The 15,291-nt window shown below is 47.8% G+C and overlaps 1 protein-coding gene across 1 annotated transcript; it reads left to right on the top strand.

Annotated features, from left to right (window-relative positions):
• Positions 1-11,740: 11,740 nt before the first annotated feature.
• On the top strand, positions 11,741-14,506 carry CALHM3 (calcium homeostasis modulator 3). The gene is made up of 3 exons (XM_005239280.2): positions 11,741-12,030; positions 12,921-13,176; positions 14,120-14,506. Exons 1-3 carry the CDS (start codon positions 11,741-11,743, stop codon positions 14,504-14,506), a joined length of 933 nt encoding a protein of 310 aa, XP_005239337.2.
• Positions 14,507-15,291: the final 785 nt, after the last annotated feature.

Here is a 15,291-nt window from a genome sequence, read left to right as displayed (position 1 = left end):
CAGACTCCTCAAGCTTTCCCCATCTGTTTCCAGGACATCAGTGCAGCTTCACAGCCTCCAGGGTTTACAAACTCCAAATAAACTTAAAGCAATAGGAAGAGTCTAGGTTTTGATTTTCCAGTCTTCCATAGTCTGCAGAGCTCCCAGACAGCAAACAGCCCTGAACACAACCATGCAGAATGACAAAAACAGTACCAAACAGCCAGACAACCAAGACAGTCCTCCCCCATCAGACTAAACCTTAGACTGGTTGTAGAATCAGGATGCATCCAGTATTTGTCCTCCTGACAAAATCCCACCCAAGTTGTCCAGCCCCTCCCTGCATGGCTGCTGAAGCTGAACACCACCTTCAGGGGTCCCGGGCAGGCTGACGAGGCTGCTCATTAATTCCCTCCTGGGCCCCATGAGGACTCCCAAGCAAATTGCACTGAAGTTGTCTGAATCTCAAGAAGATGACCTGGAAACAGCAGCAGTAACCTTCACAGTCTACAGAGCCCTGGCTGGGGGCACTGGATGTGCAGCCTGTTGGTAGCATCTTGAAGCCACCGTTTCTCTTCTTTGCTCTTTGACACAAATGGTGGGAGCCAGCCAGAAACTCAGAAATGTCAAGTTTAGTATCATAAAGCCCTGTTGATTCTCAAAGGCAATTTGAGGTGCATTCCTGATGGGAGGCCCTTCTCACCAGAAGAATACCAGGGACTGCTGAATTCAGCAAAACAGGTGCAACTATTTCTTTTCCCAAGGGTACAGTCCTGTCTCACAGGCAGTGAGGACTAACCCCGCAGGCAAATATCAGCCTTAATTTTGGCTTAACAGCCAGGATCAGCCAGCATGCATTTCAAAACCGTATCCTTGAAATGCACAACTGAACCAGGGAGGAACAGAGGAGAGCACAAGTGCCCCACAGGGCTTATTTGAACAATCTTGCTGACAGATCTGTTCTTTTCTCAAAATTTCCAGTCTGCACAACAGATCACAATATGAAATCAGACACTGTCACTGGGCTCTGATAAATGTGAACATAAGGACTAAACACTCCCTTCCCGTATGAATAAATACTCTAATTCAAACTGCACCACTCGCATTGCTCATGCTGTCACTAAAATCCTGCAGGCAGCATTAGAGCCTAGTAGCCAAACATCACCCATCATTACTCAAGTCACGAACAGATAGAGATTCTCAGCCCTCATTTACTGACAAACATATTCCCGATATTCTCTCTTCAAAAACCTTCCGAGTTATACCTACTGGATTCAAAAGAAAATTTTGCTTCTCTGTTTGTGAATTAAAGACAAGATGTCCCTGAGACATTTAGAAAACAAATTCCCCTTTAATTTTAAAATTGCAAGCAAAGGAGAAGCTACTACACTGTTAGACTAATTTTCGTGGTGTTTAAATGACTGCTAAAAAATTGCAATGCCCAGTCTGAATTTGCTGAGTTGCAAGTTCCATGTCAGTGGAGCTTGTTAATGTTTTTCTGTTGGAACCACAATTCATGAGTATCTACTTTACCTGTTGGATCAACCATTCAACCTTCTTTTCAACAAACTGAACAGGTCAACGGACTAATTAACAGCCTTATAGTAGTTAAGACTAATTGACAAGGCAGGGCTTTTGCTTTTATACCATTATAACTGTTCTTATTTTCACCTTCTCTGTCTTTGTGGTAGTGAAAACCCTTTCAGGGTGGAATCTAACCTCATTTTGGGAAGGAATTCAATAGCAAGAGCTGGGTTTGCAATGCTTCTGTCCGCTTCCAGAGCACACTTCTAGCTAAAAGAGGACACAGGCAATAAATCAACGATTATGCCAGATGCAAAGATTGAGAATTTGATAATCTGAAATAACCCGAAGTACAGTCCCTGCCTTGCACTTATATGGCTTAATCGTTCTGCTCCGCTGCTCAGGTCAGAAAGCCATGGCTGGAGGCCAGCAAACATCTGAGTGAAGTCAGCTCCAGGTGCTGCTTGTAACCAGCAGCAGCAAATCCAGTTTGTGGTTGTTCTGTGGCCACTGTGTGCTGGTGTGGTTCCCCCCCAAATCAGCTTCAGTCACCCAGAGGTGATTTACTCCTGGGGAGCAAGGGTGGTTCTTGGCAGTGAACCCGGGGAGGCCAGATGAAAAGAGGGCTGGAGGATGGAGGGGAATGCCAGAAATGGTGCAGCGGCACCGAGCTGAGGGTGCTGCTACATGGCTGGAAAATCAGCTGCCAGAAACCTGCTCAGCCATTAACTGCTGAAAACCCTGGCTGAGACCACGCTGGGGAGGGATCAGTTCTCTTGACCCTCCTCACTCAGGTATGCTGTCACTCCATTACTGTTTATAACATGGACCTCAAATATTCTCCGTAGTGCCTCTCAGGGTCACTGCAGCAGTTTACAGTTGTTTTGCAGAGATGGACTGCCATCAGCTAAAGAAAAAGGAAAAATTTAGTGAGGTTTAAGGACAAAAAATGGCTCAAAGGGACATGCTCCCATTATAAAGAAGGGAGGGGAAGGGGACATGGGGGCCTGCCCCTGAAAGGTCTTAATGAAGGGACAGGGATTAATTTACAACAGCACATTTAATGTTGCATGTGGTACCAAAGTCGGGACACTGAGTTCCTGAGGAGGTTTAACACAGAACAGCTCAGGGGCACTCAGAGCTCTTGGAAAAGGCCCATAGCCAAAGCCCTGTTACTGCAGATAAAGCCTAAAGGAGCAGAGGGGTGGCTATTACAATGCCATAGGATCCTATCATCCCACACGACGTGCTTCTAGCTATCTGCTTCAGAAAGGCAGGAGTGCTTAGACGGAGATGGGCTGTTACCAAAGGCAGAGTGAGATGATTATCCTCTGCGGGACACGAGGCACAGCAGGTAATTGCTGCCTGTGGGACCACAAGGATTTAGCCTGGGACAGAGAATACAGAAAATTGCAACATGCTTTAAAAGACCATTTCTGCTGAGTCCGTGATTGTTAGTATTAAGTAAAGTTATAAACCATAGTCCATAATCTTCTCTTCCGAAGGTATTTTGTGCTTGGCACTGAGGACCAGGACTGAGAGGGTAGAGCCAGTTTTGTGAAGCACCATCTGCCTTGATGATGGCATGTTTTTGTCCTTAACTGTCTGCAAGAGTTTGAAGGGGTGGGCTGGGATGGCTGGTCAGTTTTACCATACGAGTCCTGTAAGATTACCTGCTGCTTTGGATGAAGTTTATTGCTTTCTTGGGATTGCCTCTTCTAAAAACATGCATGAATTACTCCTCATGATTATATTCCTGGGGACAGCAAGTAAGAACATGCCAGAGACCAGCAATGCAGCAGTAAACCCACAGCAACCTGCAGCCACCTCTTCCTCCCTTCTTCCTTCTAATAAGGTGTTAGAGCTCAAGCTCTAAAGTTTTTAAGCTCAGAGACAAGCGCCAAAGTCAGAATGTGGGTGAAAGAAATAACAAGAGCTGGGCAAAGAAAGGAAAACTGTACCTTTGAGTCTGCACATCCTGAGATTCCTAGGATTTGTTGGTTTCCCATTTGTCATGGCCAAGCATAGATGAAATCTGCCACAGGGATCACTGACAAGTCACTTGGCATCACAGAGAATATCTGCTGCTGGAGAAAGAAAGAGACCCCCCCCGAGAAGGTAAAGGCATGCTGGTATTTTCCTGGGAGAAAGACAGAATTGCCACGATCAGATGACTGCATTTGTGTTCACAGCCTTCTGAAGACACCCAGCACCATATAAATACCACAAATGTACACAGAGAAAAATATTAACGATGTAGGAAGGTGGGTTATACACACAGATAAAGTCAAGAGCTAGATGACAAGACAGTCTTGTGAAACGGGACTCTAATTTTGCTGGAAGACGAATTGCAGCTACTGTGAAACACCAAGTTTTAAATACTTCAGGGATGTATGTCTTAGATCAGGTGGCCCTAGCATCAGTAGAAGAATGAAACAGAATTTTCATGTCAGAACACAGATTTTACTTAGGCTCAGAGATCACCTATCACTCTGCAGAGGAACTGACAACCAGACAGCAGTGTGTGTTTACACATACGCTGGGTAACAAGCTCTTGCAACTTTCATAACATTTAAGCTGTTACCTGGGCCTCAGATACTTGGAAAAGCTCCTTTTTGGCAGGTAAGGAGAAGAGGTAGGACAGAGAATTTTGATAATTGCACAGATGATTAAGATGTCCTCTTCACAGTTTCTAAACTACACTGTCATTGCTACTCTTGAATGAACGACCTAGAAACACAGACGTTCTCCAGCTGAGCCACTCTGAACCAGAGGAGTCTGTAAAACAAAGTAGATTTTTATCTGGAAGAAAAGGCTTTTAGAAAAGCAGCAGCAGCTAGGGGTAAAGAGATGTCAGAGCTGCTCAGCCCTTCCCACGTGGGCTCCATCACTGGTGACAGTGACCACCACAGCTGCCACCTGTGCAGGGCTGTGCCTGCTCAGGTGAGGAGCAGCTGAGGCTTCATCCCTGTGACTGCACCACCAGGTAGACAGGGTGGTTGGCAAAGGGGCTGTCAAAGGATGTGACTAAAGGCTTCTTATGAGAAAGAGCTGCTGATTTGGGTTTGGTTTGGGTTTTTTTTTTTCTTCTCTGCAGAGAAATGGTACAGTGAGCTGAGTGTTCTGTCTCTGACTCACTTTTTGAGGCAAGTTTGGAGTCAGCGCTGCTGCTCAAAGGAAACCTGAGACAAACCCAAACCGCGACTGGCTTAAATACTGCTGTATGTGATGGTTTACACCTTTGCAAAGCAGAAACCCTGCCTCACTGCATGCACATCCTCCTCTCACAGAGGCAGGGGGGTTTAACCATTGTGTGTATGAGAGTAAATAACCACAAAACACACTGGAAGAGTCAGTCTCCCACCTCATAGCACCAAGGAACATGGAGGCAAGGTGAACTTTAACACACGTGGAAAGAGATTGTGGGTTTTTTAACAAGAAAACATCTGTAGTGTTTTGGTTACGGTGTCTTCATGCACACCTCAATTTTCTTGGGAAACTGCTGCATGGTTTACAGCAGAGAGGAGCAGACCCTTACACCACCCAGCCCTGCCAGTGGGATTGCTTCTCTTTCACCAGCCAGTACAACCCCTGCGGTTCGTTTGCAGTGCCTAAGAAAGAGTTAACTTTGCTCTACCACACTGTTAGCCCAGAAAATGCCTGATGGCTCTGAAAAGTTAGCAGAGATACATACAGGAGATGAGCCCAAGCATCCTGGATGACAACCATGCTTGTGCTTCAGCCTCCAGCATCGCATCGATGCTGCAGAAGTTCTGTGTCACTGTACCTCTGAGCAACTCCAGAGCAGGGCTGGCAGCGCTGATCTGACCGGTACCACTTCCAGGGATGCTCAGCACTCCTGAAAAATCTCCCTCTTGTCTACGAGTACGATGGGACGGGCGGGCGGACGGACAGCCCTTGCAGCCGCCGGCGCCGAGCCCGTGGGACGGCCGGAGCCGCAGCACCGCTCCGTGGTGACGGGTCCCTCTGCAAGCAACGCACGAGGACGCAGGCTTGCTGGTTTAAAATGCACTGTTTAGGACCCGTGCATCACTGTGTTGTACAAAGAAAAGCTGTTTCCACCCCGTTTAGAGGCTTTGCTCTGCTGCCTTGCCTTCCCTCCACCCCACCCCCCAGCTCCAGCCCCCCCGGGTGCAAACAGCCCTAGCTTCCCTTTTTAAAGGTCCTGCTCTGCTGCACCAGAGCGCACAGCAGTGACACTGGGATGCTGCTTCATCCTATGTGAATGACTCAAAAACACAATCAGTTTCACTTAAGGCCTTGAATAAAACCAAAAATTTCCTGGGGAAAAATATTGTGAAACTTCCTAATAAATTTATCTTTCTGTCTTTACAAACTTCTTCCATTCCTGACATGTAAATTAGAGAAATAGAGGATCACTCCTTACAAAAGATCCATGACATTAATCAGCTTGTCTCTAGGAAACTCCTACGTCGTTGCTTGTGCATCCCAGAAGTACTAAATTCAACCACAAGCACAAGCAGTGCAGGTAGATTTGTGTTATAACAACATATCTGTAGCCACAGGAATGTTTTAAGAAATCTGTGCTACGGATTACATCTTGAAAATTCAAGAGTCCATATCTAGTATGCCAAATGGCTACTACTTGAATTGCTGGTAAGAGTCAACAGAAAGCTGACCTCGTACATGACGTGTTCTTGAATGTTAATGTGGAACAACTTGTAATGAGATATGGAAACATAATCAGGACATCAAGCCATATTCCCTATGGTTATATCAAACAAGATTTTACTATCATACAGTCACTTCACCATAACAGCCAGGAGAACAGTGACAGCAAACCAGCCCATACCTGGGATGGGAGCACTGGCAGCCAACATCTGCAAGGCAAGTGCTCACGCACCTCTGGAATGTGGCAAAATGAGGTGACAGAATCAGCTTTTAGCGGTAACTTTCCTGAAGGACTTTGGCAAATTAACCACACAGCACAGACTAAAATTTTCACTTAAAAGCCATGAATCCAGCTATCAAAGGACTTTGTTTGCTTCCTGGAGCAGTCACACTGGACAAGGACTGTGTCAGCTCCAAATCCCAGTGGCTGCAGTATCCCAGGGTCGTGGCAGCAAGATGCATTTCATCACCCAACCTCCATCTCCTTTCAGACACTTAAATAGTTTCTATGACAGCCAAACTGATCTCTCAAGAAAAGTTTGTTATCAGTGGTTTTCAGCCTGTAAACTGTGGAGTCCCCAGGGCTGGAGCTTAATTTTAAGAGCCTGAGAAAAATAACAAGAAAAGCTAGTTAAATGTCAGTAGCCTTAAATCCTCTATCTGGGGCCTGCACCTCTCTGGAAGATATGTGAGCATTAGCTAGTCAGAAAAAGTCTGAAAAATCACTGAGCCAGGATATTAGGAGATCAGCCCGATTCCCTAATTCTCCACCTTATTCCCTAATTCACTCTCAAGATGAGAAGAGACTCCATCTCAAATTATCTCACTGCAGCATCAGCTCCAAGCCAAGCAGATAAACGGCTTTGCAAAAAGCTCTCCATCAGAAATGGTGTGAATTAGGTCAAGGTTGGGATAATGCAGAGATCAGGCAACAGGGCTCCCACGTAAGCCAAAAGGCCAAGTGCTAATGGCCAGGAGAGAAATATATAATGGGCTCTTAAGAAGAACAACACATAACTAAGCCATATACTTCCTCACTGGCAGTCAGCTGCATGTTGGTGCTTTAATGAAGTTACAAGGCAGAGCACAGGAGTATCTAACCTCCAGAGAACATCATTAGTGAAGACAAACTACATTTCACAATGCTGCCATTATTTTTGCTAGCATCTCATTAATCATTTAATGGTCATCACTTATTCTTTTCTTAGCCTTTTCTTAGCACAGAGTACTCCACTGTGCAAAAATACTGAGATTCAGGCAGTCCCTGTCCCACAGAGCTAACAGTGCTTTAATTTGGCTCTGCTGCCAGTTCCCAATGCTGTGGAAACTCCTAATGGTAGGGAAGAAATCCTGCCTGTGTCCTTCATGAGCAGTTGAAATGGAAGGTGACTTCTTCTGTGGTAGACTGGAGAAGCTGAAAGATGTCCAGGCAGTAAGGGGTAAAATCCTCTGCCAGCTTTGCAGAAAAAGGCGGCAATGCTGCTGCTCTGCTGTCCCAAGACAGCAGTGGGAGACTAGTCCCCAAACTGTCTGAAAAAGGTAGTAGAAAATAAAGCTGAGTTGCAACCTGCTGGCCAGGTATAGACAGACTCTCAGGGGGGTCTCCCTGTGTGCCCAGGGGTCAGCAACTGGCCCCCATGAACTGCAGAGGAACAAAGTATTGGTCTGCAGGCACTGTTGCTGGTAAAGGTGATTTATGGTGTTAATGGCCTTCACTTGAACACGAGATAACATATTTCCTCTTAAGCCTTGACAAAGCATTAACCCTTATCCTCTGAATAAACATGGCCAGGTGGAAGGGGTTTTCCAGTTCACCTGCTGAGAGGTGCCAAAACCAGAGATGGGACCACAGCCCTCCTGAGGTGACCTCGGAGAACATAGATGCTCTCACACCGCAGGGTTGAAGTGTTTCACCAGTGACTTACTCATCCTCCCAGTCCCTGGCTGGGGATCACATGGATCCACACTTAACCCTGTAAATTGAATGTGAGGCGAGGAGCACACATCACTCAGGCCCTGGTTTTTGTAGCTTATTTTAACTAAACACCACCTGGAGGTGACATTCCATGTGACAATTAATGAGCCAAGAAATTAGGAAGGAAGAGACATTCAGAGCTAAATTAATTTCATAGCCATCTCTTGCTGTCCAGAAATGTGCTGGGCCAATTCTGCATCCCAGTTTGTCCCAGGGTAACTCCACAGCCAGCAGAGGCAAGGACAGGAATGGGGCAATAGCTCAGCCTCCTGCAGGGCTGGTACTAGGACCCCAACTGCAGCACTCGCTCTGAGCAGGACAGTCACCACTGTGCCCTCCAGGCAGGTGTCAGAGTTGCTGTGCCTTTGCAGATCAATTGCAAAAATATGCTTTTTTAACAGCAGAAAAAGTAGTCCTTCATTTTTCATGCCCTTACATCATCTCAGGAGCAGCTGACCAACCCATGTAAGTTTTCTAAAAATATTTTGCCTAAGGCAGATGTTCAGGACAGAAAAAAAAATCAGTCTGGGTAATTAAATAATTTGCCAAAGTTATAAACAACTGCAAATGGCTCCTAATGAGGTAAAACATCATCTCCCATGCCAGGGGCCAGGACCACTCCTGCCAGAGCCCTGCAGGACCCCTACCAGGACAAGTGCTCATGGCAATGGCCTGTTTCCAGAAGAGCAAGCTTTGGGAAAACTGCTCCTAGACACCAGCCTTCCTGGGGGAAAGGGGGTCCGGTCCCAGCACAGAAAAGGGAGACTAAAGTGTGACAAAGCAACTCCTATCCCCAGCAGCTCACTCGTAGCTGGGGTGTGGGGAAGGCCAGGGATCAAGCAGGGCTACTAGCACAGCCATGGTGCTCCTGCCACCGTCCCTTGGGGATCAGCCCAACGGTGAGTATGGAGCTGGTGGCACAGACCGAGGGCACAGCCCCAGACACACTGGATCTGCGCTGCTGACTCTGCTCCCCATCTAAAAATACGTATAAGAGCTTACTCTGGTTATACACACACCCTGAGGGCAGGCATGCTGCATGCACAGCATCAGTGCTGCTTCAGCATTGCAGGCTCATGCACAAAACTGACCATACCATGAATTTATCCCATTTTAAATGGCCACCTCAAATTTTGGTGATTAAATCCTTTTCCTCAAAGCAAGAGAGACTGATGGCTGTGCTGGACCAAAAGAGCACTCACCTATAGGGTGGGTGTTTCCCACACCTGCACCCACCACCCTCTATCGTCCAAGGCAAAATGTCTACAGCTGGTATTTTACTCTCATTAAGGACCAGGCAAAAGCATCCCCCTCCCTCTGCTGATGTTCTGCAGTGCTGAAGCAAAACCAACGCATTGTCCAACATGGACATCCAAAAGATCCACTGAGGAACAACAGCTTCCAGCATGGTTTTGGAGATGTTCTGCCAAGGAGCAGCTGCCTTCCTCTGAGGACAGCATCCCTGTCCAACAGCCCCAGAGAGCCGCATGCAGCCTTGCAGCAGGGTCAGAAGGGTGACTACACTGGAGCAGATGATCTCACTGGAGGAGAGAAGATAGATTATTTTAGTCCTTGTTTCCTTTTTGTTTCACCCTAAGAATGAGTAATCCAACATGCTTAGTTTTGAGAATAATTTTGAACATTTACCCATGTCTAGCAACTTACCTTAAGGGTCCTTTCTCCCTCTCCCCAGGAAGCTCCTGATTGTGCTGTAAATTAAGGAATATTCCTTCTTCAACAGCTCCATGTCTCTGCTCTGAGTTACTGTTGAGAACCCAGATCACAGCAGAGTGCAGCGATTACCCTGCATGTGGATGAAGTAAAATTCCCTTGTAGCTTGTGCTATCCAGAGGCTGCTTCCTACTCTTTTTACATCTTGTTTTCCTGAGCTGTGAGGTACTATTTAGCCTTTCTTATGTTTCTGCCCAGGAGAGCTGGAAAGAAAAAATTATTTCTCTAAAGTAATTGTTTTACAGAGAGTGCACAGCACTTTCTGAACCTGAGTCAGCACATAAATGCAAGCTATTAAACAAGAAACCCAGTGAGCATTAAAGCAGTGGGGAACCAAAGCAGGCTGCACCCTGGCTAAAACTCACCTGTGGAGTTCAGCCAGGGGTCCTGAAGCCCTGTAACAGTGAAATGGAGTGGTCCTGATGTCCTATAAAGGAAAAATGGAAACACGAGCTGATTAGCTGTGGGTTTTTATTGCTGCTGGATGAACATTAACACTCATTTCCACTCGCAGGTAAAAGAGAACATAGATATTATGGTCAGTGCATTTGTGTTTCATTAAACTAATTGTGTTAGTTGCTGTTTAGATTCGAGGTGATGACATTGTGGCCCTCTAAGCCAGCATGTGTTGCACACCCGCTGTACATGCCCCTGAGAAACCATAGGTACCTCCTCCCACTGCTCCCTTCCAGTGCGATCCCATCAAGGCAGCCAGCCCTGCAATGCGAGCCAGCATGGGCACAAAACTCAGCGCTGGCAGCAAGTGCACTTTTGTGGAGATGGTTCCTCTCTTTTTCAAGAAAATAGATAAATGTAACACTTTTCCCCCCGCCCTTTCCTGAAGGCATGTGGAAACTTCAGCCAAGAAGAAATCTGAGAGTTTTTTCAGATGAAAGCTGGGAAGAGGAAAATGATGTTGAATACATCAGAACAAAACTGAGCTTCCTTGTGTGGCAACAACCTGTAAAATAAATTTTTGAGAGGAAAAGAATAATTGCTTTTGGGTTATTTAAAGGGACAGAAGACAATAGTTCAGTCCCACAGGAAAAGTGAGCCAGGTGCTCTGATTGCACCATGCCTTCTGACAGGGAGCAAGAAGAAGGCCCAGCACAAGGGTCTTGGACATGGATGTAAGGTATGGTATAAACGTCTCAGTACCTGTACAACACATAGCCAAACACAGCCTTTGCCCTGAAGTGCCATTCCAGGCTTTGAAAGCTATTGATCTTCACAGCCTCCTCACTGAAGGGCTGGTCGTTTCAGCGCATTTTCATAGGGAAATCAGTGATGTGGTATGCTCAGAGCCAGGAGCGTGCTCCCTATCCTGCTCAGGGCTGCAGACCTGTTTCACTGAAGAGAAAGAGGGCAGCAGCAATAACACAGATGAGCTTGTTTGACTCACCTGGCTTCTCCCAGCCCGATGGTTGCTCAACAGCCCTTAATCAGTGGAGAGGGCATCTCACAGGCATCCACTGGCAGCTCTATGTTGAGAGTTAACATTGGCAGGAGGGAGGGACACAGCACTACTGGAGGCTGCTGCTGGCTGGCACATGGGACCGCCCTGAAAATGAGAAATGGGGCAGGAAAAACAGCTACCCGAGGCCACATCCATCTGCTCACCTAGAAAAGCTACCAGCTGCCCCAGAAGATACACACTGCATGAGACAGCTGTGAAAGCTGAGTGCCAGTGGGGAGCCCTGTTCTGGGGCTTTTCCCCTTGCCACAGCAGCTGTCTTCCATCCTTGTCCTCCTGACCCAGCCGACTGCAGGCAGAGCTGCATCCCCTGCCCCGCGGCAGCAGAAGGAGAGGTGAAGGGAGACAGGCTGTGCCAGGCAGCCCAGGGATTTCCTAGGAGGAGCACCCCTGGCCAAAAGAACATGATGGACCGTTTCCGGATGATCTTCCAGTACTTCCAGTCCAACTCGGAGTCTGTAATGAATGGGATTTGTGGGCTGTTAGCCCTGGCTAGCATAAAGATGTATACCTGCTTTGACTTCAGCTGCCCCTGTCTGCCCCATTACAACATGGCATACGGCTTGGGGATCATGTTTGTACCCCCCATCGCCCTTTTCCTCTGCGGCCTCATCCTCAACAGACAGTCCCTGGTGATGCTGGAGGAGTGGAGGCGACCACAGGGGCACAGAAAGAAGGACCTAGCTGTCATCAGGTGGGGTTTGTACTGGGAGTGGCATCCTTCCTTCCATCTCCTGCTTAGTTGTCTTGTCCCCATAGCTTTGATCCTCCTGATAATTAATTTTCTTCTAAGCTCAGCTCCCGAGACCTTTCCCCGTGAGCCTGTAGGGGTAGGGGCATGGTAAATGCATTTGCAACAGCAGAAAGGAACACAGAGCCTCATCCCATCCCAGAAAAGGAGGGCAGGAGCACTTTGACACCAGCAGCTGTGTTTATGGGGCTGCCCTGGGGTGCACATGCAGGTTCTCCCAGGACTTGAACATGCAAAAGGATGAGGTATTTCCACTTAAACGTGCAGAAAGAGCATCATTTCCATCACAGTCATTCTTTATCAATAGCCTTGGGGTTTCCCTCCCCTCAGTTGAATTTTTACTGACTTACACTTGCAGGAAGGAGATGAGAATCACATTCAATCTGTTACATACGAAGTTTTACCCAGTGCACAGGTTGACACAGAACGGGGGAAGAAAGGCTGCAGAGAAAAGTGATTATTTTTTTCCAGGTAGAAACGGCACTGACAGGAAAAGAAAGTGCAAGTGGAAGACAAGGAAGAGCTGACAAGGATTTGTGCATGGGGGAGACAGTCGAGGCAAGCACATAAGGACTGTGCACTGCACTGAATGCCCACCAGACACAGAGCACTACCATACACCGGCACAGGTTTCACTGGGAGGCAGCACCAACAAAGAGATCCCAGAGCAGAAGAGGCATTAGCTAGACTAGAGCAACGCTGGGGACGGTCCTGGGCTTCAGCTCCCTGGCTCTAGGAGGACTGCTTGGCACAGGGCAGCCTGCATCCATCAAGGCTCTGGATGAGGAGAAAGCTACCGGCATTTACCCACTCACCTCTCTCTCCTGCTCCAGGTATATGTGTTCCTCCATCCTGCAGCGAGCCATGGTTGCCCCTGTTGTCTGGATCATAGTGACCCTCCTGGATGGCAAATGCCTGATCTGTGCTTTCAGCAGCTCCGTGGATCCTGAGAAGTTTGTGGGCTTTGCCAATGCCAGCCTGGTGCAGGTGCAGGAGGTGCTGGCCAAGGTGCCCTGCAAGGATGACGAGCTCATGAGGAACAACACATCCCGCAAGGCAGTGTCCAGGTACCTGCGCTGCTGGTCCCAGGTAGGTCACTGCCAGCCGAGCCCCCCGTGAGATGCCCAGGGCACACATCACCTGCTCCTGCTCTACCTCGATTTGTTACAGCTTCACCACAGTCAGGCTGGGAGCAAGGCTGCCCTTTCTTTGCTTCTTTATGCCCCCAAATGCTGCCACACTCAGTGATTATCTCCAGAGTCACTCAGGCAGGGAGAAGGGACGAAATAAAGGATGGTTTAATTAAAAGAACCATTTCTAGAAGACCCAGCAACTTCTAAACCCAGATAATCAAAAACAGACTGTAAAGAATACAGGTGCCTCCTAAGGCCCTGTCCAGTGTTAGAAGACCTTTCTAACCGCTAGCTTTGCGGACAGAACACACTGTTTGAAGGACAGTGCTAGCCAAGACAGATGGCAACAGCTTGCTCAGGAACAATAGAACAGGACACAACAGGGAGTGGCCCTGGCCAGTCCCTGCTTTTGGTACAGGAGTGCCAGGTCAGGGATGAGGACCTGTGGGAGGGCATTGAAAACAAGCCTTTCCCTCTTACCAAAAGGGAGCTGCACGTAGTCTGGGCTGCCCTCACCCTACTGTGGGGACTCCTGGGCCCTGGAGCCAGTGTAGGTGGCAGAAGATCTCACTGGAGATAAATGAGTGCCAAAGAAGAGCACTGAAGCCCCCTTCCCCTGGGGCGTACTCATGCTCAAAGCAAATACCTGGCTCCTCCAGGCTGACTTTGCAGTTATCTACTGAACTATTGATGCACAGATAGATGTCCTATACTCACTGGTTGGAGATGACACCAACCATCTGAGTGCAGCTTGAGCGTGCTGAGCTTCAGGTACAGGTTGAGGACATGAGTCCAAATGCACCACATCTCCAGCCACACAAATTCTCCGTCTCAGTAATACAGGCAAACAGCTTGTGCCTGTCTTGCTCCTATTCCACTGCTTATTTCTTATCATTCAGGCACTCGGCTGGAGCATTTTGTTGATCCTTATAGTAGCAGCTTTCCTCACCCGCTGGCTCAGACCTTGCTTCAACCAGGCCACCCTCCTGCAGGCACGTCACTGGAGCAACTACATTGACATCGAGCAAAAGATTTTTGAGGAAACCTGCTGTGAGCACAGCCGGCTCTTTGCTCATAAATGCATCCTCCACTTCTTCAAAAGCATGCAGCAAGAGATCAAACTGCACAGCTTCAGCTTGCCAAGGGAGGGAGAGGGGGCTGAGGGAGAGGAAGATCTCCAGGGCATCACAGATCAGGAGCAGGTGAATCAACTTCTGAAAAGGTGGTACTATGAGAAACCTCCCCTGAATGTCAGCCAAGCAACCCAGAGGTGTCCCCTGGGGTGAGAAAAATCCCCTCTGTTCCAGGCAAAGTGTCTGCTTTGCCCTGCAGACACTGAAGGGACACTGCCATACCTCTGCACAAAGCCAGGACCAGCAGGGTGATGACAGCAGTGCTCACATCTTCCTCCAAAACCGCAACCCCAAAGACTCTGCTCCAGGGCATGCCTGGCAAAACCTCCAAAATAAAGTAGTTCTTGAAGATCCAAAGGTCCCAGACTCAATCACTTAGTTAATGACTTTTCTAAACCAAAGGCTCTGCATAGCCCTTCTGTCATATGAAAGAGTTTGCAGCTCCTTACAGCTGTGATAAAACCCTTCTGGCTTGAGCAAGGATTTCAACCAAGGCAGCAACATCTGGCTGCTTATGCAAACCAACTGGAGCAGCAGCTTCCCAGAGGTGTGGGGAGCTCCTGCCCATTTCAGTGAAACCTGTTTCAGAGAGTTAGCAGTGCTGACACTGAAATTATTTAATCTGCAACTCTTTTAGTACCACACCAACACATTTACTCAAAAAGGCAAAACCACCTCCTACGTCTTCCCATCTGCTGAGAGCTCTGGCTGCCCCCAGCCCAGCTGCCAAACTGTTCAGCCTCCCTCTAACAAGCCATCAATAATTCCATGAGTTCTCAAAACAAAATATGGCAATGCACTGAAATTCATGGAGCAGCATAAATTTAATTGAAGATACCTCTGGACAAGCATCCCTGGATTGGATTTGCAGAAGGAAGTGAGATTGAGGCTTTGCTTAACATATCCAGAGCCACAGGCCTCTGCTGGGGTCCACGTGG

Source organism: Falco peregrinus, chromosome 1 (assembly GCF_023634155.1).
Source record: "Falco peregrinus isolate bFalPer1 chromosome 1, bFalPer1.pri, whole genome shotgun sequence".
Classification (NCBI taxonomy): domain Eukaryota; kingdom Metazoa; phylum Chordata; class Aves; order Falconiformes; family Falconidae; genus Falco; species Falco peregrinus.
Note: the sequence above shows the minus strand (reverse complement) of the source record. Positions and strands in the feature narration are given on the sequence as shown.